Source organism: Capsicum annuum, chromosome 7 (assembly GCF_002878395.1).
Source record: "Capsicum annuum cultivar UCD-10X-F1 chromosome 7, UCD10Xv1.1, whole genome shotgun sequence".
NCBI classification, from domain to species: Eukaryota; Viridiplantae; Streptophyta; class Magnoliopsida; order Solanales; family Solanaceae; genus Capsicum; species Capsicum annuum.
Genome location: NC_061117.1, coordinates 3,289,536 through 3,316,092, shown reverse-complemented (window position 1 = coordinate 3,316,092; position 26,557 = coordinate 3,289,536). Strand labels below are relative to the sequence as shown.

Below are 26,557 nucleotides of genomic sequence, written 5' to 3'. Positions count from 1 at the left end.
GTGTGATAGATCTTGTGTGAACAAAAATAAAAATAAAATGATGTATTTGTCATTGATATTATTTCCCTCTTCGTTTAGTCAACCCATCAACAACAACAACATATGCAGTGTATTTCCACCTAGTGGGGTCTGGAGAGGGTAGAGTGTACGCAGACCATACCACTTCCTCAAGAGAAGTAGAAAGGTTGTTTCCGATAGACCCCCGACATAGGATCAATAACAGTATAACAAATATAAAAAATAAGTGCATATAAACTAATATGGTACACAAAAACAAACTAACAGTATAACAAACACAAAAATAAGTGTATAATAAACTAGTACGGGATGCAAAAAAAAAAAACACCACTAGCCCCAAACTATAGTAGGACTGTCAAACGGGCCGGGCTGGACCAACCCGAAACCGGCCCTTTTACTTTAATCGGGTTGAGGGCCGGTTACGAGCCGAGTTTGGCGCTAGTTGAGCCGGGCCGGGTCGGGCCCAACAGTAAAAAAATTAAAGCCCAACCGAACCCGGCCCACTTAACCCAACTCAATCAAACCCACCAAAACCTGATCAAACCCGGTTAAAAAAAGGTTCAAATCTGGTAAAAAAAAAAAACTTTCTTTCAATATACATTACATATAGTCATATACCCACCTATATACTTTATAAATACATTAAGTAATATATATACACTATATATATAGTATATACTACATTAGAATTTAAAAAATATATACACATATACACAATTAGTCAATTACTCATATATACGCATCATTCAACGTATATATACTACTCTTATAAAATATACTACATTATATATACATTACAATAGATATAGATATAGTTATATACTAATTAATAAAACATATACACATGTATACGTTAAATATACACTTCTATAGAAGATATATACACGTGTATACGCACCATTCAATGTATATATACTACTACTTAAAAAATATACTACAATATATATACATTACAATATATATAGATATAGTTATATACTAATTTATAAAACATATACACATGTATACGTTAAATATACACTTCTAGATATATACTCATATATACGCACCATTCAATGTATATATACTACTACTTATAAAATATACTACAATATATATGCATTACAATATATATAGATATAGTTATATACTAATTTATAAAATATATACACATGTATACATTAAATATACACTTATATAGAAGATATATACACGTGTATACGCACCATTCAATGTATATATACTACTACTTATAAAATATACTACATTATATATACATTACAATATATATAGATATAGTTATATACTAATTTATAAAACATGTATACATGTATACGTTAAATATACACTCTATAGAAGATATATACACAAATATACAAAACATATGCTACTTAATATAATCAATTAATAATATTTGGTAGTAAATTAATAATATATTAGAAGTAAGTTTTTAATTTAAAGTAGAAATCTAGAAATTCAATTTAAAATTTTAAATTGTTAAATGAAAAAATATAAAAAGCAAGGACTAAGGAGTAAATGAATTTGGGGAATTTTATTGATTGCAAAATAATCCGAAATTTATAATTTACATGAATAAAAAATCTACAAATTATGCAGCATTTTTTCCAATTCATCCATGTTTATATTAACAGGAACTTGCATAGGATAATCGAAGTCAACGAGAGCAAAACCATGCATTGGACTTGATTCTGCTGAGTTCTCCCCTGAAGACATAATTTCTCCAAGCGTCGCTCGGCTCCGGTTCCATTCCTTGGTTTCTTCTTTCCGCTCTAATCCAATCTCTGAGGTAAACTAGAACATTCATTGCATTGCTTCTCAATGAGTGTCGGTTGTCTCCAAGCTGCTGTCGTCCCTGGCTAAAGGTGCTCTCTGATGCAACGGTTGACATTGGAATATTCAAGATATATCTAGCTAATCTTGAAAGCACAGGATATTGTGTTTCATTACTCCTCCACCATTTCAACGTGTTAATCCGTCGTCTGTGATCCTCTGGTGCCGACCGAAGATAATATTTCAGCTCTTCCCGATAAGTTGATGTGTAAGTTCTCTCATCAACACTGTTCCAACAATTTAAATCAAAAAAAGAATTAGGAAAACCACTATGTGCCAGCCTTTTAGAAGATGATGGCTCCTCGGGAGGATGAGGAGCGACAGTTGGAGTGATATTTGTAGGTATGGCTAAATAAAATAAATCAACATAGTGATTATATAATTTTTCTATGTAATCCTTTGCATCATTCGTAGCCGTCCAAAAATCAGGGTGTACTTGTTTAGAATCATAGTTAGTATTTATTTCTAAGTTAGTATAAATAAGAGTACTAAAGTGACACATATTATTATATTTCATGCACAGATTTAGCATAGCACCAACCAAGTAAATAGGCAGAATCGGAAAAAAATATTTTTAAAATTTCGTAAACATGTCACCAACAACTTCTTTATAACCTTCTTTATTTTTATATTCTTTGAGCAAACCAGAAATATCGGTTATATATGTCAAAATATTACAAATAGTAGGATAATAAGCACCGAAAAATTCAACCGTAACTTCATAATTTTTTTTTAAAAACTTAATAAGATCATTAATTACAAACCAATCAGAATCATGTAGCATGCAATCAGCAGAATCATCAAATGAACCGCAATGTTGGTTAAAAGCTAGTGTACTAGAAAATCTATATTTATAACAAGTTTTTAAAAATTCATACGTAGAATTCCATCTAGTATCAATTTCCTCAGGTATCAAAATCGGTGTAAGTCCATTTTCTTGACATTTAATTTTAAATTCTCTAATTCTCGACCTACCATTATTTCCTTGAATAAAACCAATGGCAAGACGAATTTTTTCAATATAAAACTCAAAAAACTTAAGACCATCTTTTACAATTAAATTATATATATGACATGCACACTTAATATGAAAAATTTCAGGCAAGGACGGAGATAGCGTAGATTTTTATTTTTTTATAGCACTCTTGTTGTTAGAAGCATTATCAAAAGCAATACATAAATTTTATTTTCGATACCATAATATCCGGCAATTTTAACAATAGAATCAGCAATAAATTGTCCAGTATGTTTACGATCTTCATCATATAAAAAAGCAAGAATACGTTTTTGCATCACGAAATTACTATCCATCCAATGACAAGTAACGGTTAAATAATCATTTTTATTTACAGCACGATCAAGATCAGAAGTTAGAGACAATCTACATTGAATATTTTTTAACAATGTTGATAAATAAAAATAATATTGTGAATGAAGTCTAAAAATATCAGACCGACAAGTAGTTCTAGAAATACCGTTAAACATAGGATTATAAATTGCTTGTATATAATGAATAAATGCATCAGAAGAAGGAAAACTAAAAGGCAAACAACCCACAGCTACCATTTTAGTTATTTCTTCCCGGTCCCTCAATTTATTATACTTCTTCGCTACGTGACCGGTTGCTGGGTCCATTCTAGTTTGTGTTGGCCCACCAACATCCCCACCACCTTGTGCAATATTTAACTCTCTTTTGTGATCTTCAGCTATATGTCTCATTAACGTACCCATACCCCCTTGTTTGCCTCCACTTCTATGTTTATATATTTGTTGACAAATATTGCATTGCACCTCATTATCTGATATACGTTCAAAAAATTGCCATGCAACACTAGTTTTTTTACGAGGTCTTGGGGCATTGGGAGGACGGGGAGGGAGATTAACCGATTCAGATCTAACGTTAGCATTTCTTACTGCGGGTGTCTCAGCAATATTTTCATTATCTTCGTCTAAATTAACCGCATCTACTTCATTTTCTTCTTCTATACCGTAATTTTCCTGAGCTTCTACATAATCCATATCGTGAGCACCAACACTTATTTCTTCCTCAAAAGGTGTACCAAGGGGTACCAGAGGCGAAGACACACAGGTATATCTACTACTTCAACTACCTCTAGTAATTCGCTTTTTACTACCACTACCACTTCTGGGACAAAATTTTTTAACACCTTTAGTAGCGAGGTTTCTTAATTTATCCATAATATAAATTAAATTAAACTAAAAATATTCAAAATACACAAATATAATAAAATTAAATATTAAACAATTAATACAATAAATAAAAATTAAATGTAAGAGATGGAAAGACAATACCAAATTTTGAAAGTATTCGAAGGTTGCGACTTTGGAAACTTTCGCTTGTATTTTGTAAACGAAAAATTAAAAAATTAAAGTGAACACTTTAAGAAATTAAATATATTAAATATTTGAGAATTGAGATTTGAGAGAGAATGAGATTTGAGAGAATGAAAAATTGTGTGAAAAATGATTTGGAGTTGTAGGGTACTTATAGAATTTTTTTTGGGATTAAAAAATAATTTTTAATGTAATTTTTTTTTAAAAAAATAAATGGGCCCAAACTAGCCGTTTGGATCCAAAAACGGCTATATAGCCATTGGGCCAACAGCTAGTTTGGCCCAAAATCCTTTTTTTTTAAAAAGTAATTGGGTCGGGCCAGTTAATCGGTGGGCCTGGACCGGGCTTGGTTCGGGCCGATTAACCGGCGGGCCTGGACCGGGCTTGGTCCAGGCCGGGTTAATCGGGTCCAAAATAAAAAAAATGGTTCGGAACCCAGAATCCTAAAGCCCTTGGACTTACCGGGCCGGGTCAAATCTGGCCGATTTATTATGTGGGCCGGTTAAAACGGGCCCGTTTGACACCCATAAACTACAGTCACAACACTATGAATCAGAAACTCCAGACCCAAAGGAGCACTCCTCTATTACTACCTCCGCGCTCCCACCCCCTAACCCTCTACCCTAATCCGCGCCCTCCACATCTTCCTATCAAGGGTCATGTCCTCTGTAAGTTGTAATTGCTCCATAACATGCCTAATCACCTCCCTCCAATATTTCTTTGGTCTATCTCTAGCCCGCCTAAAACCATCCCTAGCCAGAGTCTCACACCTCCGCACTGGAGCATCAGTGCCCCTCCTCATCATATGCCCGAACCAACGTTTAGTCAACCCATATATGAAAAAAAAAAAATAATACCAAAATGAGATCTCTTCCACATTAAATTAAAACCTAATACAAAGGAATATGGGTAATAAATTTCCCAAAAAACTTTCGCATTTTCTTAAGTTAGAAGCAAAAAAGAAAAAAAGAAAAGAAATAATCAAGTAGTTAGGGGTCGTTTGGTTGGATTAATACGATTTAATAGTTTCTCGACATACAAAATTAATTTTTCCTACGGATTCAATTTGTGATTTCGAAATCAGTTATGCCACAATATTTTTCCTCACTAAATTATTTATATCATAGTTGTTGTATTATTTGAATACAAATTTAATGTAAGATATCAATCTTGAGATAACTAAATCGAAAAGAAAATACCAAAATGAGAATAATACCTTGTCCAAAACTTTTATTTCAAAATTCTTTAATAAAGCCAAATGTTAAATTGAAAATCAAAGTTCATATAAATTTATCTAATGTATAATTAAGCACATATTTTATTTTATATCATATATCTAATTTTTATGTAGGAGCGTTTTAATGAGGAGATCTGAAAGGTTGACATTAGCTGAAAGGACTAAAGAGAGGTAGAAATAGATAAAAAAAGTATCAGGGAGGGGCGATCTGGTAAGACATGACAAATATTCAGGTTACCGATGACAGGACCCTTGATAAAAGATCGTGTAGGTTGAGAATTCAGATAGAAAGCTAGTAGTAAATAGTTGTGTGTGGTTCACCCGCTAGTAATAGTAATGTTATTTACTTGTCTCGTATACCTTCATAAATGTTTTTTCTACTAGCTTTATCATACATCGTACTCTCTTTAGACTCCACTTGAGAAACTATATTGAATATATTGTTGTTGTTAATTTCAATAACTAGTAGCGGAGCCACATGTATTTGAGGAGGTGTCAACCAACATCTTTTCATCGGAAAATACACTATTTTTTCTACTTACTTTATCGTATACCTTATCTTTTTTAGACTCCACTTATAAAACTATACTGAATATATTGTTATTGTTAATTTCTATAACCAGTAGCGGAGCTACATGTAATTGAGGAGGTGTCAATCAACATCTTTTCATCGGAAAATCCATTACTTTTTCTATTAACTTTATCGTACATTCTATCCTCCTTAGACTTTACTTGTGATATTATACTGAATATATTATTATTGTTAATTTCAGCAAACAGTGACGGAGTCACAAGTAATTGAGGGGGTGTCAACCAACGTCTCTTCATCGAAACATACACTATCTATCTATCTATCTATCTATCTATCTATCTATCTGTCTATCTATATCTGTATCAATATCTATACCTATATCTATATCTATATCTATATCTATATCTATATCTATATCTATATCTATATATTACATGTTGTATACCCCCTTGGATTCTTTGTGATTTTTTTTTTAATATTCTAACACTCCTTAATGAAATTTTTTGTTAAACCAATAAATTAAATAGGGAAAAATATATGTACTTAGCCGAAATTTGCAGTTACGCACCCTGAACTTTTCGAAGGTTCTATGACCCTCTAGACTATTTTTACCATATTTAACTGGTATATATTTGCCCCTTATCAAATACTTTTTTCTTACGTGCTCAATGTGCGTGAAATATACGTAGTGGTCCAAGTGACAAATATATATCAGTTAAATACGATAAAAAAAAATCTAGTAGGGTCATAGGACCCTCACAAAGTTCAGAATGCGTAACAGCAAATTTCATTAAAATATAAATATTTTTCGCACTTTTTTCCCAATTAAATATCTAAAAATAAGTTATATCCACTAAATAATTTTTCTAAAAATTATATAAACCCACAACTTAAGTTTCACTTATTACAAAAAATCTCATCTCTCTAAACATATTACAAAAATCTCATTTTTCTCTAAAAAGGCATATACATAGCTTTCTATGTATATGTGGCCCCTGTTATATATATGTCGGCTTTGTCATACTTGCTATGCATATGTATCGGCCATGTTATGTATATATCGGCCTTGTCATATACAAAGGTTTCTATATATATGTCGGTCTTGTTATGTATATGAATCGGGAGACAGAATAAAGTAATTAAAGAAGAGGGTAAGAGTGTAAATAATTCTAATAAGGTTGAGATTTATGTTATTTTTAGTTGTTGCAATCCAAACAAGCCCTTATGATGACTTAGGAAACTTCCTTGTACATATGCCAAATTGGCAAGTGCCAACTCATTACAGACATTGCTCAATATTAGTCCATCACAAAAAGAAATCCTTGTCTCTTTGCCTCTTGCATATTCAGTTCCTACCCCCACCCCCAACCCCACCCCCCAAATACCCCAAGAATGGACTCAAGATGTGTAATTCTATGTGAAGTTTTACTAGCAATCTTTCTTCCACCTCTTGGTGTTTGCCTTCGCCATGGTTGCTGCACTGTAAGATCCCCTCTTATTTTTGGCTTTGTTATCGAAAAAATTGATAAAAAGATTCAATTTTTCTTGCATATTTTTTAAAGATTTTGATTTGGGTAGTTTTTGTTTGGGATGAACTAAAAAGGGTGTTTGAGAATTGGGTCAATTGTTTAATGAGATTTAGTGATAAGGGTGTTTTTTTCTTCTTCTTGAACTTGCAAAAAGATTCATTTTTTTTTGACACTAGGTGATTATGCCCATATGTACTAGCCTTGATGGAAAAAGTTAACTGATATATATTGTTGTTGCTGTGCGGGAGGTGTCAAGTATCCCGTGGATTTAGCTTAGGTGTGCGCGTGCGGGAGGTGTCAAGTATCCCGTGGATTTAGCTTAGGTGTGCGCAAGCTGATCCAGACATCAAAAAGATTCAAATTTTTTTTTATGGACAGAGTTAACTGATATCTGTTGTTGTTGTTGTGCGGGAGGTGTCAAGTATCCCGTGGATTTAGCTTAGGTGTGCGCAAGTTGGTCCAGACACCTAAAAGATTCAAATTTTGTTTTTGTTTGTAATTATTAAAAGGGTGTTTTAGAAATGTTTCTGTACCACCCAAGCTTAAAGGCAAATTCTTCTTCAGGGTGGCAGTCTGCCCGGAAAAATGCAGATATTGCGTTGGATGTGTGGGCATACTAGGGGTGATAAAGTTCGGAATGAGATTATCCGGGAGAAGGTTGGAGTGGCTTCGGTGGAGGACAAGATGCGGGAAGTTCGATTGAGATGGTTCGGACACGTGATGAGAAGGGGCACGAATGCTCCGGTTCATAGGTATGAGAGGCTAGCTTTGGATGGTTTCAGACGGGACAGGGGTAGGCTAAAGAAATATTGGAGAGAGGTGATTTGGCGGGACATGGAGCAATTACAGCTCACTGAAGACATGACCCTAGATAGAAAGATCTGGAGGAAGGGTATTAGGATAGAAAGCTAGGGCCAGTTTTGGGTTGGTAGGGTAGGGTATTACTTAGTGGGTGTTTATTCTTGTTATGTTGCCTTGTTGCATGCTATATTACGATTGCTTACTATTCTTTATTTACTATCCCTTGTGGGTGGCGTATTTATGTCTTATCATTTTTTTTTTAAAAATTACTATTCCTTGTCTTGAGCTGGGGGTCTATCGGAAACAGCCTTGCTATTTCTCCGGAGATAGTGGTATGGACTGCGTACATCTTACCCTCCTCAGACCCCACTATGTGGGAATACACTGGGTTTGTTGTTGTTTGTTGTTGTGTTTTAGAAATGTTTCAATTGTTTTAGGTGATTTAGTAATGTGGGGTTTTTTCATTTTGGTGTATGTTTTGCAGGTGGAGTTCTTGATTTGCTTGATTTTGACGATATTGGGCTATGTACCTGGAATTATCTATGCTCTCTATGCGATCCTTTGTATTCAAACTGAACCACCACACTACCATCATTACCACTCTCTTGCTTGATACTATGGTTTTCTTTTTCATTGTGTCTTAAGTTGAATACACCACTTTTGATTTGTGGTATGTTGTCTTGTTCACTCTTGTATTGTTATTCTTTGTTTTGTAATTTAAACTTGGTACCATTGGATGAATTGTACTGTCACTTGATATAAATCAAATCTTGCAGTTTAAATTTAAAGATTGAACCTTTATAGCCTTTTGTTTTGAGGTGTGGTATTTAATTTTTGATGAGAATGTCACGCATCGGATCGAGACAGGATCTCGGGAATCTGTACATGACTTGAGCAATCCTCTTTGTTTTGAGCTAGCTTTTGGGGTATGATTAGGTTGAGGACCTAATTTGACACGGTATCAAAGTCAGAATCAGGCTTATTGGGTTCGGTGTGGTGTTATGAATATGCTCCCCGTCCATGATTGTGCACCCTCTGGTCCTATCAGAGTCCGGCCTATTGGGTCCGATGTGGTTTTATGAATATGCTCCCTGTCCATGATTGTGCACCCTTCGGTCCTATCAGAGTTAGGCCTATTGGGTCCAATGTGGAGTTATGAATATGCTCCCCGTCCATGATTGTGCACCCTCCGGTTCGGACAGTGTTTGGACTTGAGGGTGTGATGGAGTATTCCACATCGAACCGTTACAAGATCTCGGTACTTCTTATATGACTTGGATAATCCTCCTTTTGAGTAAATCTAAATGTCAATCTAGATAAGTTCTCCTAATTTAGCTATTTGCTTTGGTTGTTTGGTTGGTTGCTACCTGACTTACCTAAATTTTCACCTTGTCGGTGACCCTCGACCTTTCTTCTGAAGTAGAAAGCATTTTGCACCTCGTCTTCGTCCACATCATGTTCCAAAAAGGAGTACGTGCAATTACAGTTTAATGATCGAGTATGAGTCTTACATGTGTTAGAACATTCAAACGTGTAGCCTATGAGTCAATGAAGTGAGTTTGAGAATCATGGAGTCTTTAAGTTCAAATCCTAGTAGCGCTCAGTGGATGATTTCTTCCTATCTGTTTTAATTTTAATTGGTAGAATTACCTGATACCTATTGGTGAGTCATACATCAGTGACCACTATTATATGATCTAGAAAGATAGGTGGAAACTTCTTAAATGTTGTTGTAGCCAATCATTAATAAATATGTTTTTTTTTTGTTTTCCATGCAGTGTTCGATACTTCTTTGTGTTGATTTCTTAACTAGGAAGTTTTGGCTAAAAAGTGAGTGCATATTTGTAGGAAGTTTCACAAAGTTACGAGGATATCTCATGAAATTAGTTATTTTATTATATATATATATATATATATATATATATATATGGGGTAATTTACTAATTTATCCCATCAATACGATATAAATGGTGGGATAAATAAACCTTTACTACTATTACATCAATGGTGGGATAAATAAACTTTTACTACTACTACATCGACATATTTATATAGTCTCACAAAGTGGAGTTTGGAGAGAATTGAGTGTACGCAGCTTTTACCTCTAAGGTAGAAATTGTTTTCGATAGACCCTCGACTCAAGACAAACATGACTATAAAACTACATGAAATAATATATAGAATTAGAAAATAAAAAACAAGAAACTATAAGAATAATATGAACGCACTCCTACCTACTAACCTGATTCTAAACCACAATTCAACTAAGTCATGGAAGGACCAAGGGTACCATAAAAGAGTTTATTCGAACCTTCTTCATTAAAATATTACGTATATTGTATATATAAGATCAAAAATATTCTTTTAAACGTATGATACGATCCTAGTTGGAAAATTAAGTATTCAGATGCGGAAAACAACATAAATTAAGATAAATATCATTTAGTAAAAATTCTGGTTCCGTCAGTAAATTGAATTAGTTAATTATAAGTGTCCTAGGTGACTCCTAAAATATTTTATACAAACTATACAAGCATGATACAAGTATATAAATAATTCAAAAAAATATCATGATAAAACTTAGTAATATTTTTCATGAAATTCATCTCAAAAGTGAAATCAATTACACATTAAGTGTGTAAGTCAATAATTAGAAGGGAAAAAGTTCAAATATGCCACTGAACTATCAGAAATGACTTATTTATGTCATTCATTAAAAGTTGGGCTCATTTATGCCATCGCCGTTATAAAACTGGCTCATCCATACCATTATTTTTTAACAGCTAGTTTTTAAAAACAGTCTTGCCACGTGGCAGCTTATTAGAGGGCCACACCATTTTTTTTATTTTTATTTTTTTAAATTAATATTCTTTTTAATTTTTTTTTGATCCATTAAAAAGAATCCATCCAATTTTTTGATCCATTAAAAATTAATTTGATCTATACTTTTAAAATTTGATTAATTTTTCATGATCAAACAAATATTTAAAGAATTTTTTTTTTAAAATCTACTACTATAATTTATAACCAAACGTTATTCTAATTAAGCATATAGTATGTCTTAGCATACATGAAATATTTTGTCAGCCGAATGTAAGTAACTTTTTATTTTTTTTATTTTTTTACTAAGCCAAGAATGACATCATCAGCATCAGGGGCGGCTCAAACAAATTTATGACCTAAGGCAAAAATCAAACGGAGGCCTTGCGTTTTATTTTTTTATATAAAATTTTTCTTTTTTCTATAAATAGTATTTAATATATTTCTTAAAATTTGTAATTTATTATTACTAAAAAAAAATAGACCCCTCAAATTTTGGGGTCTTAGGCGGCTGCCTTTTCTCCTAAAGGGTTGAGCCGCCCCTAATCAGCATTCAACATTTGTACGTAACACTTTATGCATCATCATTTATCATTGCAAAAATAGGAAGACGACAACATGACGACATATATAGTATACGTAGAGTTGGCAAAATGAGAAACTAACTATTAATAATATAGTAATAATATTTGATATTTATAATCCCTTCAGTTTCAACTGAAAAATGGCAAAAGTTTTAGTTAACGTGAATCTTTTTTTAAAAAAAAAAGTCATAAAAAGCGTGGAGTGTATACTCTCTCCGTTCCCATTTAGTTACTCGCCCGTCAATTAAAATAACTATTTTATTATAATATATTTATTAAATGATGTTTACTATTGTATTTGAAATTAGTTTGAAGTAAAAAATAATTAATATTAAAGGTAAAATATGAAAACAATTTTAATATGTCAAAAATGAAAAAAAAACGAATCGAACGAGAATGTTTTAAGAATATATTCATGAAAAATTAATCAAATTTTAAAAGCATAGATCAAACTAATTTTCAATGGATCAAAAAGTTGCATCGATTCTTTTTAATGGATAAAAAAAAATTTAAATTTTTTTTTTAAAAATTAATAAATGACATGGCCCTCTAATAAGCTACCACGTGGCAAGACTGTTTTAAAAAACCGGCTGTTAAAAAGTAATAGCAATGATGAACCGGTTTTGTAATGGCGATGACATAAATAAGCTCAACTTTTAACGGATGACATAAATGAGTCATTTTTAATAGTTTAGTGAAATATTTGAGTCTTAAACTAATTGCATGTAATTATATCAAGTAAAATGATAATAATATCTTATTATCTAAGTTAAACAACTTCTGACTTTAATTTTAATATTTTGGGGTTGTTTAATAAGTCTTCCACTTCATTCCCATTCTTAAATTATTTATTATTTTTCATCAAAATTAATTAGTATAGTACACAAAGACATGTGACAAAGTCATGTGTGAACAAATTAAAAAGAATTTATAGGTGTCCTTGTTTTATACACAAACTCAAAAAAAGTTTAAAATATCTCCATCCTCATAAACATTATTGTTTTCTTTTTAATTTGGTCAACTTATATTTAGAATCCATGTGTCCTAGCAAAAATAAAAAGGATTTGGTGATTGCTTTTTCCATTTTTATTATTAGAGTTATTGTCCATGTGGTGTGGTTGGAGATTTAACATGTTATTTTGCTTTCACCTAATAAATATATGAATTATGATTTATTTATTTTATATTTATTTGATCAACTATGAAGTTTAAAAATAAAATAAATATTTTTATAATTTATAATTTAAAATAAGACGTAAATATTTATATGGCCGTAAATTATAACATTAAGAATAAAATTTTTAAAAATTCATTTTTTTATAACGACGACATATTTAGTATAACCCATAAAATGGAATGTTGGAAGGTTGGAGTATGCGTAAGTAGAATTTACTTTTATCTCGGAGGTAGAGAAACTATCGATAGACTCTTGGCTAAAAAAATATAATTCAAAATAGTTTATGACAAAGAAGTAGCAGAAGTATTCGAAATAGCAGATAGTAAATAAAATATATGATACAATAAACAATTAAAAAAATTGAAGGATCAGAAATTATCGAAGTAATACTACAATTATTAATATGAACGGATGACAAGATAATGTATCGCTATCTACTAATCATTTATCCTAGTTCGTATCCTTGACATTTTTTTACCTACAGTCATATCCTTAATAAATTAGAACTATATCAGATCTTTAACCCAATACAATAATTGAAGGATCAGAAAGTATAGGAGTACTACAACTATTTGTATGAATGAATGACAAAATGACACACTATTACCTACTAACCATCTAACGTGTCATTTATAATCCTTGTCATATTTTCTATAAACTAAAAGTTCGTTATGTCTTATCTACTCACATTTCTCAATACTTCATCGATCCAAAAAAAGAATATGCCTTTTATTTTTTTTACATGATACTATTTGACTCAAAATATTAATTAGAAAAAAAAGATTTTTAAAGTTAATAATCTAAAACAATCATTAAATATTTGTATGATTATGAATTATTTTATTAGAAGTAGAAAAAGAATTTTAAAGTTGAATTATTTTCAACTATAATAAAATGCAATTTTTTAGGATGAACAATCAAATCAATTGTGTCATACAAAATAAGACCGAGTAAATATTACTCCCTTCGTTCTATTTTATTTAGCATATTTTGATCGGATATAAAGAAATAAGAAAAGACTTGATGAGGTTTATTAAATTATCTATTATTAAAAAATATACTACTACTATTTTAATTAAGTGAGATCTTATAAATGAGATAAATAAAAATAAATTTAGAATTACGTTTTTAAATAGTTACTCTCTCAGTCTCATTTTATATGTCGTCATTTGATCGAATACGAAATTTTAAAAATAGATAATTATTTTGTATAATTTATAAAATTGCTCCTCTTAAATTTTTTTTTTTAATTATTAAATGAGACTCAATAAAAATAAAATAAAATGATAATAGTTATTAAATAAAATAAGATGAAAGAGTTTTTTTTTTTTTTTTTTTGAAACGAATAAAAAAAAACTAGTGACAGATAAAATGAGACGAAAGTAACATGTGAATGTAAATTTGAACAGATGGTGTAGAAACAAAAAAGTACTATACCAAGGATTTTTTATTTTTTTTTGGATATAAGTAAGAGTCATTAGAGAGAATTGCAATCCACCAAGAAAATAATAATATTTCAACAAAATTCAAGAATGGAGATAACATGTGCACTTGTCTGTGAAATTATAATAGCAATCTTGCTTCCTCCTCTTGGTGTTTGTCTTAGAAATGGTTGCTGCACGGTAAGATCCCCCTTTTTACCTTTTTTTTTTTTAATATTATTAAAAAATATCTCATTTTTAATAATTTTCTTGGTTTATTTAATTTGGATTATTGTTTTTGTTGATTAGCTTAAAAGGGTGTTTGAGAATAGGCTAAATTGTTTTGGGGGAGTATTTAAAAAAAAAAATGAAAAAAGATTCATTTTCTTGTAGCTCCTTTTTAAAAACTTTGATTTGGGGATCTAGTAATGTTCTTTTTAAAATAAATTTACTTTTCTTTTAGTAAATATTTGCAAAAAGATTCAATTTTTAATATATTTTTTAGTTTCTTTAATTTGGATTATTGTTTTTGTTGATTAGCTGGAAAGGGTGTTTGAGAATAGGTTAAATTGTTTTTGGGGAGTATTTGAAAAAAAAATTGAAAAAAGATTAATTTTTTTGAAGCTCCTTTTTAAAAACTTTGATTTGGGGATTTAGTAATGTTCTTTTTTGTAAATATTTGCAAAAAGATTCAATTTATATTGGATTTTTGTTAAAAACTTTGACTTGGGGTGATTGTTTTGGAAATTCTTGAAAATGCAAAAAGATTCAATTTTTTTTTTTTTTTTGTATTTTTTGTTTAGAACTTTGATTAGGTGATTGTTTTTGGTGATGAATTGGAAAGGGTGTTTGAGAATAGGGTTGATTGTTTTAGGGGATTTAGTGATTTGGGTGTTTTTTCTTATTCTTGAAATTGCAAAAAGATTCAATCTCTTTTTTGTCATAGTTGTTTATAGCTTTGATTTGGATGATTGTTTCAAGTGATGAAGTGTAAAGGGTGCTTGAGAATAGGGTTGATTGCTTTGGAGGATTCTTGAAATTGCAACAAGATTCAATTTTTGCCTTTTTTGATTACAACTTTGATATGGGTGATTGTTTTTGTAGATGAACTAAGTAGGGTGTTTGAGAATTGACTCAATTGTTTTGGGGGATTTAGTGATGTGTGTACTGTTTCTTCTTGCTCGGGGTCTATCAGAAATACCGCTCTACCTCTGAGGTAGAGGTTAGGTTTGCGTATACTCTACCTCCCCCGACCCCACTTTGTAGAACTACTCGGGGTATTTTGTTGTTGTTGGTGCTTTTTCCTCTTGAAATTGTAAAAAAGATTCAATTTTTTTGTCATTTTCGATTGCAACTTTGATACGAGTGATTGTTTTTGTGGATGAACTAAAGAGGGTGTTTGAGAATTCACTCAATTGTTTTGGGGGACTTAATGATGTGTGTGCTCTTTCTTCTTGCTGAGGTCTATCAGAAATAGCCGCTCTACCTCTGAGGTAGAGGTCAGGTCTGCGTATACGCTACCCTCTCTAGACCCCACTTTGGGGGACTACTCGGGGTATTTTGTTGTTGGTGGTGCTTTTTCTTCTTGAAATTGCATAAAAGATTCAATTTTCTTGCATAAAACTTTGACTTGGATGATTGCTTTTGTGGATGAACTAAAAAGGGTGTTTGAGAATTGACTTAATTGTTTTGGGGGACTTAGTGATTTTTGTGCTCGTTCTTCTTGCTAATGTCTATCAGAAATAGCCGTACTACCTCTGAGGTAGAGGTCAGTTTTGCGTATACTCTACCCTCCCTTGACCCCCTTGTCAATTATAACATCCTTGTCAAATTTCTGGCTCCGTCACCGGTTCCGACAGCTTCCTATATCACTATTACCCCTTCATCATTAGTCATAGGCATACTGCTTATATAATAAAAGCAAAACATCAGATGAAACAAGCAAGCAATCAGTACCAAATTATATAATTGACTGCTGGAAATTAAAATTTGAATTGTACAAAAAATCACTTACTTGTTACAGTTGTAGTTTTTATCAAGAGGAGGCATGTTATAAGAAACACCACACTTGTTAGGGAGTTCAGCTACAAGAGGGGGGATGTCTTTACTATCAAGATTAATGATCATTTTTTTTAGGCAGAGGCAGATAACAACTATCTCTTTTTGATTGTCCAAGTTTGGATACGTCACTTACCCCAGTACAACAAGCTTCTGTTGGACCATCACCCTCCGTTGATCCTCACTTTGTGGGACTACTTGGGGTATTTTGTTGTTGGTGGCTAAGTTGCTCCGACTCTCTAAAAATATTGTCGCATCCGTGTCGGATCCTTCAAAAATACACTATTTTTGGAGGATCCGACACACACCCATCGACATTTTTGAAGAGCACAACATAGGTTGGTGGTGGTGGTACTTTTTCTTCTTGAAATTGCAAAAAGATTCAATTTTTTTTTGTTTACAACTGAGATTTGGGTGAAACTAAGAAAGGTGTTTGAGGACTGGATCACTTCTTTAGGGGATTTAGTGATTTTTTTTCACAAAAAATTGGAAAAAGATTCATTTCGTTCTTAAAAAAACTTTGATTTGTGATTGAATATTAGGATGAACTAGTGCTACAGGGGATTTAGTGATTTTCTGTTTTTGAACTTTTTTCCAGGTTGAGTTCTTGATTTGCGTGGTGTTGACGATACTGGGCTATGTTCCTGGAATCATCTATGCTCTCTATGCAATCCTCTGTGTTGAACGTGAACCACGAGCGGATTATTACGACACTCTTGCTTGATCTTTGTGGAATGTACCGTTTCAGATTGTGTGTTTGTTCTCTTGTTTTGCTTGTAATCTAAACCTATGTTGCTCGGACTCTTCAAAGATGTTGAAGCGGCTGTGTCAGATCGGTGGATCTGACACGCACCTGGGATCTGACACGCACCTCTGAAGGTCCTTTTGACTCCGACTATGGATGTAATGTAATGTAATCTATGTCTCTTGTTCTGATGATCAACTGTTGCAGTTTAATGTTATGGATTGATAATTTTAGCCTTTTGTTATGAGGTGTTTAATTTCCGAGTGTTTTGGTTCTTACTTGAGCCGAGGGTCTAGCTGAAAGAGTCTATCTACCTACCTTCACTAGGGAAAGTTGTGTACACGCCACCCTCCCCAGATCCCACTTGTTGGATCCTAGCCTCTGGCCCTCCACCTCTAAGGCTTAGTTGAAGCGACAAAGGTTGGTTGACTTGTGACTTTGATCAGATGTTCGAGCTTTGTGCTATGCGAACAAAGCCTGGTGTTTAAGTGGAGAAGGGTAGAGAGGTGGACTCATTATCCTAGAGTTTTGAAGGTTGTCTTGGTCATGGAAAGAAAAGGTTGGAACTAGGTAACAAGGACTCCAGTAAGTAACGACATCAAAATAATGTGATAATCAATGCACAATAAACAAAATATGGTGATAAATATCAAAGGACTACGAGGGTAGAACTAATACTATAACAAATATCAACAAGCCAAATCGAAAAGCAAGAAAACACTACTATCTATTAACCTTCTATCCTAATATGCAATCTCCACACACAAAAAAAGTATCGGTTCATATGTCGAAAACAAGTATAAACAAGTATAAAGGGACTAAATAGATCTTATGTCGAAAACAAGTATAAAGGGGACTAAATAGATCTTACCTCTACAAAGTAGGGGGAAAGATAGATGTGTGTACGCTCTATTTTCGTTAGACTCCAACAGTAGAATTACATTGAATATGTTCAACAGTAGAATTACACTGAATATATTGTTATTGTTGTTGATTTAGATCCTCAAATCACATGTTGATGTGACATGAGGTCAATTTATCCATGTGTTTACTGGGCCCAGTGAGATATACTTGCAAGCTAGTTGTGGTGATTTGCTTGGTCCAAATTGTATACTTTAATTCTCTCAATTATTTATTTAGAAGGGTGAAATCAAGATTTAAAGTTTATGAGTTTGGATTTTATTTTTTTTAGTTGCTAGGTTTTAAATTAATAATGGGTACATATTCGATGGATATTTACGACAAATATAAAATTTGAATCAAAATTACTGAATTCGATTGATCTGTAGTTGATACTCAAGCCCCGTCTTGCTTAAATATTGGCGGAAGAGAGGGTGGTCGGAATATCCTTTTGCGAGGTATAATGTCCAATGAAGTCTAAGCATTTGAACAATAGCAAGAAGATTAGTCGGGCTTCAATACGAATATCGGACATAAAATTAGAAACGAAAAAAAATGAAATCTCTACCCTTGAAAATACTTTATGAATTGTCTCATTTGTTAACTATTTATGCTGCCCACGTCTAAATTTTATTGGCAACATGATTGTCTTCTTCAACTCTAAAATAGGTAAAATGAATTGAATTAACAATTGATGAGTTCAAATAAGTTGAGTTAATAACTTAATTTTCCCAAATCCAAGCTCAAATTATACTTCACAATTGTCATCACTGTGTCTCGTCTACACTCGATGCTGATATGACACATAAATTTTGAAGGTGTTCAAATAATCATTTCGTAAGTTAAAATATTCAACTGACACAAAAACGAATCGAGGTGTCTAAACATAGATACTCTAATCTAATTCAGTGTTTACTTACCAACTGACGATGATGGCTAGACCCTATAAAAGCTCTTTCATTTCCCTCCATTTCAACTAAGTTTCATTCAAAATCATAGTTACCAGTGACTACAAAATCATATTCACAACTCAACAACATATCAACAAAAATCCTCAATCTCCTCAACAATCCCTCCATTTCACCTTCTCAACTCATCCACCACAATCTTCATTTCAACACCACCATAAATTTCGATAGCTAAACACATCAATATATCTCGTGGACACTCGATGCTGACGTGACACATAAATTTTGAAGGTGTTCAAATAATTATTTCGTAAGAGGAATTGAGGTGCCTAAATACAGATGCTCTAAGTTAGTGTTTGCTTACCAGCTGACGACGCCACTAGGCTGTATAAAAGCTCTTTCATTTCCCTCTATTTCAACTAAGTTTCATTCAAAATCATATTTACCAATGACTTTAAAATCATACTCAAAGGTCAATAATATAGCATCAATTATCCTCAATCTCCTCAACAATCCCTCCATTTCACCTATTCAATTCTCCCAAATCCAAGCTCAACTCATCCACCACAATCTCCATTTCAACACCACCATAAATTTCGACAGCTAAACACTGAATCACTATATCTCATGGACACTCGATGCTGACGTAACACATAAATTCTGAAGAAGTCCAGATGATCATTTCGTAAGTTGGAGTATTCAACTAAAACAGTTAAAACGAGTTGACATGTCTAAACGTTGATACTCTAAGTCGGAATGTTTACTTACCAGCTGACGATGCCAGACCATGTATAAAAGATCTTTCATTTCCCTTCATTTCAACAAGTTTACCAATGACTACAAAATCATATTCACAACTCAACAACATATCAACAAAAATCCTTAATCTCCTCAACAATCCCTCCATTTCACCTTCTCACTTCTCCCAAATCCAAGCTCAACTCATTCACCACAATCTCCATTACAACACAACCATAGCCAAAAACCTCATCTCCACTTGCCAATCTTTAAGTCTCTTAAACTCCTCATTTACCCTTTACACTAAACTCATCAAGAAACCCCACATCTTCATTTGCAACACTCTCATTCAAGAACTCTCGCATTCCGAAGATCGACTACTGAAGCAGAAATCGATATCGATGTACATTCATATGTATCAAGAACGTATTTTCCCGAATATTTACACTTACCCTTTTGTTCTAAAGTCATTATCTGACCTTAAGGAGTTGAAATTAGGAAAATGTGTACATACCCACGTTGTAAAATGGGGGTTGGATTCAGATATTTACGTGCAGAACTCGTTCTTGAATTTGTATGGTTCTTGTGGTGAAATCTTGGTTTGTCGCCAACTGTTCGATGAAATGCCTCAAAGAGATGTTGTTTCGTGGACGGTGTTGGTTATGGGGTATAGAGAATGTGGAAAGTATGGCGATGCGGTTGGTGTGTTTGAGAGGATGAGAGGTTCGGGCGTGGCGCCTAATCGAGTAACGATGGTGAATGCATTGGCTGCTTGTGCTAATTGTGGTGGTTTGGATGTAGGGGTGTGGATAGATGAGTATATAAGGATGAAAGGATGGGAAATGGATGTGATTTTGGGTACTTCGTTGATCGATATGTATGGGAAATGTGGGAAGATCGAGCGTGGTTTTTGGGTGTTTCGAGAAATGAAATGTAGGAATGTGTATACTTGGAATGCCGTGATTAGGGGTTTGGCGTTGGCGAAAAGCGGGGAAGAGGCATTGCGATGGTTCTTGATAATGGAGCGCGAAAATGTCAAACCAGACGAAGTGACTTTACTAGCCGTGCTTCGTGCTTGTGCGTATGCTGGGATGGTTGAACAAGGTAGAGAAATCTTTTCGTCGTTGATGAATGGGAAGTATGGATTTCCACCTGGTGCGAAACACTACGCGTGTATGGTTGATCTGTTAGCGCGTTGTGGGCACTTAGAGGAAGCGTTAAGTATGATCAAAGAGATGCCGGTGGAACCTACAAAGAGCGTTTGGGGTGCATTGCTTGCCGGCTGCAGACTTCATGGGAATCAAGAGTTGAGCGAGTTTGCAGCGTGGAAACTTATAGCATTGGCGCCGAGAAACTCGGCCTATTACGTCGTGTTGGCTAATCTATACGGTGAAATGGGAAGGTGGAACGATGCAGAGAAAATTCGAACACTGATGAAAGAGAGTGGATTGTTGAAGGACTTGGGTAGTAGTTCAGTTGAACTTGAGGATCAAAAGGATCTACTAGACTTGTTAAGGTGACAATAAATTCGAGCGTGGTTTTTGGGTGTTTCAAGAAATGAAATGTAGGAATGTGTATACTCGGAATGCTGTGATTAGGGGGTTGGCGTTAGCGAAAAGCGGGGAAGAGGCATTGCGATGGTTCTTGATAATGGAGCGCGAAAATGTCAAGCCTGATGAAGTCACTTTACTAGCCGTGCTTTGTGCCTGTGCGTATTCCGGGATGGTTGAACAAGGTAGAGAAATCTTTTCGTCGTTGATGAGTGGGAAGTATGGATTTCCACCTGGTGCGGAACACTACGCGTGTATGGTGGATTTGTTAGCGCGTTGTGGGCATTTAGAGGACACGTTAAGTATGATCAAAGAGATGCCTGGGGAACCTACGAAGAGCGTTTGGGGTGCATTGCTTGCCGGCTGCAGGCTTCATGGGAATCGAGAGTTGAGCGAGTTTGCAGCTTGGAAACTTATAGCATTGGCACCGAGAAACTCGGCCTATTACGTCGTGTTGGCTAATCTATACGGTGAAATGGGAAGGTGGAACGATGCGGAGAAAATTCGAACATTGATGAAAGAGAGGGGATTGTTAAAGGACTTGGGTAGTAGTTCAGTTGAACTTGAGGATCAAAAGGATCTACTAGAGTTGTTAAGGTGACCTAAATTGCTCGGACTCTCCAAAAATGTTGCCGCAGCCATGTCGGATCCTTCAAAAATACACTATTTTTGGAGAATACGACACGCTCCTGGGATATTTTTGAATAGTCCAAGCAACATAGAAGGTGACAATAAGTTACATTTTGGAGAAATTTGGATTAGAATGAACGTGACATTTGGATGGTTCGATCTCTTCACTTTTAATCAAAGGTCCGAAAAGATTGAAATAATGAAAAAGAGACAAATATACCCCCAATTATAATAAATAGAATATATATATCCTTCGTGATACTTTAGTTGCACATATACTTTTACCGTTAATGAAATGACACATATATGCCTCTCACACTAACGGTAGGGGCATATGTATCACTTGCTTTGATGAAATGTATTACCAATCTCAAACATACACATTTTCTACTTGTTTTATGAATAGCTATTAGCTCAACATGATTTGAGAATAGACTGATTTTTAGATCAACGTGATATAGTAATACCTCAATATGTAAACATATAGCCTGTCTGAAATCGAGTTTTATGTGAGTCAGATAAATAACTTGCATCTGCATGACCAACAAGATCTGCACTTGCTAGTAAAATAACAAAAAATGTTATATCAGATCGTGTAGCATTAGCAAGATACATAAGTGCATCAATAGCACTGAGATGTGTTCTTTCGGGATCAAGAATCTCTTCACTCTCTTCTATAGGTCAGAACGGGTCTTTACTCATCTCAAGTAATCAAACAATCATTGGATTACTTAATGGATGTGCTTTGTTCATGTAAAATAATTTCGAGTAAGTTTGGATTAATTATTTGGGATAAAATAATCAAAATAAAAAAGGAATAAATATATCCCAAACGATGATAAATAATACGTATATGGTTATCCGTCATACTTTGGATACAAATATGTCCCTACCATTAGTGTGACTGACATATTTGTATCATTTCATATATATATATATATATATATATATATATATATCATTTATCACAGTTCGGCGTTATATTTGTCCCTTTTCCGTTGAAATAAGTTCTATTTTTTTTAACCAACATGGGTTGTGGTGCAGTGGATGGGGCTGCTCCACCCTTAACCATAGGTCGAGGTTCGACCCTGAGCATAGAGAAAACTCTGTTGGGAGCACTACCAAAACTCTGTTGGGAGCACTACCAAAACTCTGTTGGGAGCACTACCCTCGAATGGGGCCCTACCCGGCGCAAATTCAGATTAGTCAGGTTTTAATGCGGGTACCGATGTTTGTAGCCCTACTCGGCATGAATTTGGATTAATCGAGTTGCAATGCAGATACCGAATATCGGTCTGTTGGGAGCACTACCCCGAATGGGCCCCTATTTGGCACAAATCTGAATTAGTCGGGTTTCAATGTGGGTACCTATATTTGGGCCCTACTCAGCATAAATTTAGATTAGTCGGGCTGCAATATGGACCAACATCCAATGGAAAACAAAAAAAACTTCTCTTTTTTTCGTAGTTCTCTCAATCATTTTTCTATTGTTTATATACCAATTTTTTTCTCATCTTCCCTAATACTAAATCCAGGAATCACAAAAAATGGCTGATGAAGAAGCGAAAATCGAAGCACGACCTATCCATAACTGGGCAGAGTTAACACAACTATGCCTCATTAACATCCTCTCTCGTCTCTCAATTGAAGACCTATGGCGAAATGCCAGGTTTGTCTGCAAGCATTGGTTTCAAGCTTGTAAAGATCCTAAACTCAATTCAGTAATCGATCTCGAAACTCAGTTTCGTGAATCGGACAATGAGTCGAGGTCGAATCCCGAATTTGAACAGAAAATCGATTCTATGATTCGATCTGTTGTAGGTTGGAGTGATGGATCGCTAACTCATGTTCGTGTTAAGCATTGTTCTGATCGATCCATTGCTTTGATTGCAGAAAGGTAACCAAATTATCCATTTTAAAAAGTATAAATTATTCATGTTTCATATCTGAACGATGGTGTACAATTGATATTTGAGGTGTATTTTGATAAATAATCAGTGATAATTCAGGTAGAAAACTTGCAAACCTCTAATTGTTTTTCATATACGTTGAACTATATAAATGGTACGTATGTACGCTCCGTCATACTTTGGGTACACATATACCGCTATCGTTAATGAAATGGTACATATATGCCCCTCACACTAATGATGGTGAACAATTGATAGTTGAGGTGTGTTTTCATAAGTAATGAGTGATAGTTCAGGTAGGAAACTTGCGAATTTGATAATTGTTTTTCGAGTTTCATGGTTGAATTATAATGTGTGCGAGTTCCGCACCTGAATTATCACCAACTACTTATTAAAACAAATCTCAACAATCAATTGTTCATTTTTCTGCTCGAATGATGGTGATATTTCATGGAGAAAATGTGAAACTTTTTGAGTAATTTTTGTGTGCGCGGAGAAATTGGGATTAGAAATTGATAGTGTAGGTTGTTTTGATAAATAATGAGTGATAATTCAGGTAGGAAACTTGCGATTGATAGTTGTTTTTCGAGTTTCATGGTTGAATTATAACGTGTGCGAGTTCCGCACCTGAATTCTCACCGACTACGTATCAAAACAAATCTCAACAATCAATTGTTCAGTTTTGCTGCATGAATGATGGTGATGTTTCAGGGAGGAAGTGTGAAACTTTTTGAGTAATTTTTGTGTGTGCGGAGAAATTGGGATTAGAATGTATGTATGTTTGCAAGGTCTCGAAGACCCTTATTTTTTAGTTTCAATTTAGATGTTAGCATTTTGGCCGGAAATTGGCTTTGGTTTCGAGCTTTTAAGGACCCCAATATCAACTCGAAAAATGCTAGGTGATTATCTTTATCTGTCTTAGCCTCAAAAGACGGGTACTTGGTACTGGTACCTGTGCTAGTGCGAGATAAAAGGTACCCGGTGCATTTGTCGAGGTGGACAAAAGTTGGTCCGAACATGCACCACCCTTAAGATTTTTTTTTTCTTTTTATACTATGAAGGAGGAATGCACATAAATAATCGTTGTCTATTGTATTGGTGGCCATATTGAAGAATTACCAGTAAAATGTCGAGGCTGAAGACAGTGGCGCCACTAACTCTTTATGATTCGGGATACGAGTTGGGTTTTATGTGTGATCATCTTCGTCAAAGTAACCGTATTTAAGAGGAATATTGAAATGCACGCGTTGAGACTCCTCTCGAGAAGAGGACTCAAATGCAGTTAGAGCTGGACGTTGCTTTCTTGTGGTATTATGGAGTTTAAAATCTTTATTTTCGTTTGAATAAATCAGAAGCAATGGGTTGGGATCTGATAAGCTAGTTGCTCGGACTCTTCAAACATGTCGACGGGTGCGTGTCGGATCCTCCAAAAATAGTGTATTTTTGAAGGATCCGTCATGGGTGCGGCAAATTTTTGGAGAGTCCGAGCAACTTAGTTGATAAGTCTGATCAACTATTACATGGTTCCTTTCAGCAAGTAAAGGCTCGTGATAATGCTCTTGCGGAACTTGGCTCTCTTAAGATCGTGCAAAAGAGTTCTTCTTCACCGAGAATTGACATGACTTTTTCTATAGGTAATCGGATGCATAAAGTGCCGTAAGAGCACCCTTTAGTCTTCCCCATCGCCATACAAACTTGCCCATTCTATTCGTTGATGGCAAAGGACGGAAAGGCGGGCAAAGGAGTCAGAGCTGGTTTCATAGTTGGGCTAGTGTACCGATACATTCAGTTCATTTGGTTGTTCCAGTTTTGCGAAAGATGATATTTTCCTGTTATCGAAGAAGTATTCTGTTATCGTGATTGATGTTTATGAATGCTAAATATTGTCTGTCTATTTTTTCAGGTCACCGAACCTTCAAGTTCTCTCTATCCCGAGCTGTCCACATGTAACCGATAAAGCAATGTCTGAGATAGCCTTTGGTTGCCCGTTGCTTAGTGAACTCGACATCAGTTTCTGCTATCAAATATCTCACAGGTCTCTAGCTCTTATAGGACAGCATTGTCCTAGTTTGCGGATTCTGAGGCGAAATCTCATGACTCGGTTGTTTCCTTCCGAACAAGAAAGTTTTCTCCGTCCACATCATGGCGATTATGAAGCTGCTGCTATAGGGAAATTCATGCCACAACTCGTGCAACTTGAACTACGATTCTCCCCGATGACTAGTAAAGGTCTAGCTTTGATATCCGAAGGGTGTGTAAACCTCGAGCATCTGGATCTCTTTGGGTGTACGAATGTTACTAGCCGGGATATAGCAAATGCTTCGTCAAGTCTGAAGAAGTTGAAAACCTTGAAGAAGCCGAACTTGTCGTTAGAATCTAACACTGAGAGGTATGGGCACTGGCAACTATACGATGATCGATTCCAAACGGACTTCTTCCGAATCTAATCGGGCAAATAACGAGTGGCAAATCGTTGTTCCACTGCTTTTATATCATGCTTTCTGGTTGATTACTTAGTAGAAAGGTATTCAATGGACTTTAGTTGTGTTGATATATGTTAATTTCCTGTTATCTGTGATTTGTTTTTCGCAATCTTGCTTCGAAAACTTTCCTTTTTGAGTTGAGGATCTATCGAAACAACCTCTCTATCCAGCAAAAGTAGAGGTAAGGTCTGCGTCTCGATCTCACTTGTGGTATTACACTGGACATATTGTATATCCTTGCATTGAATATTCTTAGTATATCCTTTTAGTGGTGGATCCACGGAACAGGAGCGAAGCCAGGTAGGGTCGAGGGAGTTTGAAGTGAAAACTT

At 34.4% G+C, this 26,557-nt stretch overlaps 4 protein-coding genes across 4 annotated transcripts; all 4 read left to right on the top strand.

Annotated features, from left to right (window-relative positions):
- Positions 1 to 14,230: 14,230 nt before the first annotated feature.
- Positions 14,231 to 17,351, top strand: LOC107877585 (UPF0057 membrane protein At4g30660). Its single transcript, XM_016724262.2, has 2 exons — positions 14,231 to 14,505; positions 16,961 to 17,351. The coding sequence occupies exons 1-2, from the start codon at positions 14,416 to 14,418 to the stop codon at positions 17,084 to 17,086; spliced, it is 216 nt and encodes a 71-aa protein (XP_016579748.1). The 5' UTR covers positions 14,231 to 14,415; the 3' UTR covers positions 17,087 to 17,351.
- Positions 17,352 to 19,748: 2,397 nt separating this feature from the next.
- On the top strand, positions 19,749 to 22,033 carry LOC107877586 (pentatricopeptide repeat-containing protein At5g56310). The gene has a single exon (XM_016724263.2). The coding sequence runs from the start codon at positions 19,749 to 19,751 to the stop codon at positions 21,171 to 21,173; it is 1,425 nt and encodes a 474-aa protein (XP_016579749.1). The 3' UTR covers positions 21,174 to 22,033.
- On the top strand, positions 21,211 to 21,804 carry LOC107876321 (pentatricopeptide repeat-containing protein At4g02750). The gene has a single exon (XM_016723269.1). It carries the CDS (start codon positions 21,211 to 21,213, stop codon positions 21,802 to 21,804), a length of 594 nt encoding a protein of 197 aa, XP_016578755.1.
- A 1,199-nt stretch (positions 22,034 to 23,232) lies between the features above and the next one.
- Positions 23,233 to 26,335, top strand: LOC107877587 (F-box protein SKIP1). The gene is made up of 2 exons (XM_016724264.2): positions 23,233 to 23,730; positions 25,647 to 26,335. Exons 1-2 carry the CDS (start codon positions 23,381 to 23,383, stop codon positions 26,188 to 26,190), a joined length of 894 nt encoding a protein of 297 aa, XP_016579750.1. The 5' UTR covers positions 23,233 to 23,380; the 3' UTR covers positions 26,191 to 26,335.
- The last annotated feature ends 222 nt before the right edge of the window (positions 26,336 to 26,557 follow it).

Coding starts and splice junctions, on each gene's coding strand:
- LOC107877585 (XM_016724262.2), top strand. CDS start 14,416: ATGGAGATAACATGTGCACTTGTCTGTGAAATTATAATAGCAATCTTG. Junction 14,506..16,960: donor TTAGAAATGGTTGCTGCACG/GTAAGATCCCCC, acceptor ACTTTTTTCCAG/GTTGAGTTCTTGATTTGCGT.
- LOC107877586 (XM_016724263.2), top strand. CDS start 19,749: ATGACTACAAAATCATATTCACAACTCAACAACATATCAACAAAAATC.
- LOC107876321 (XM_016723269.1), top strand. CDS start 21,211: ATGAAATGTAGGAATGTGTATACTCGGAATGCTGTGATTAGGGGGTTG.
- LOC107877587 (XM_016724264.2), top strand. CDS start 23,381: ATGGCTGATGAAGAAGCGAAAATCGAAGCACGACCTATCCATAACTGG. Junction 23,731..25,646: donor ATTGCTTTGATTGCAGAAAG/GTAACCAAATTA, acceptor CTATTTTTTCAG/GTCACCGAACCTTCAAGTTC.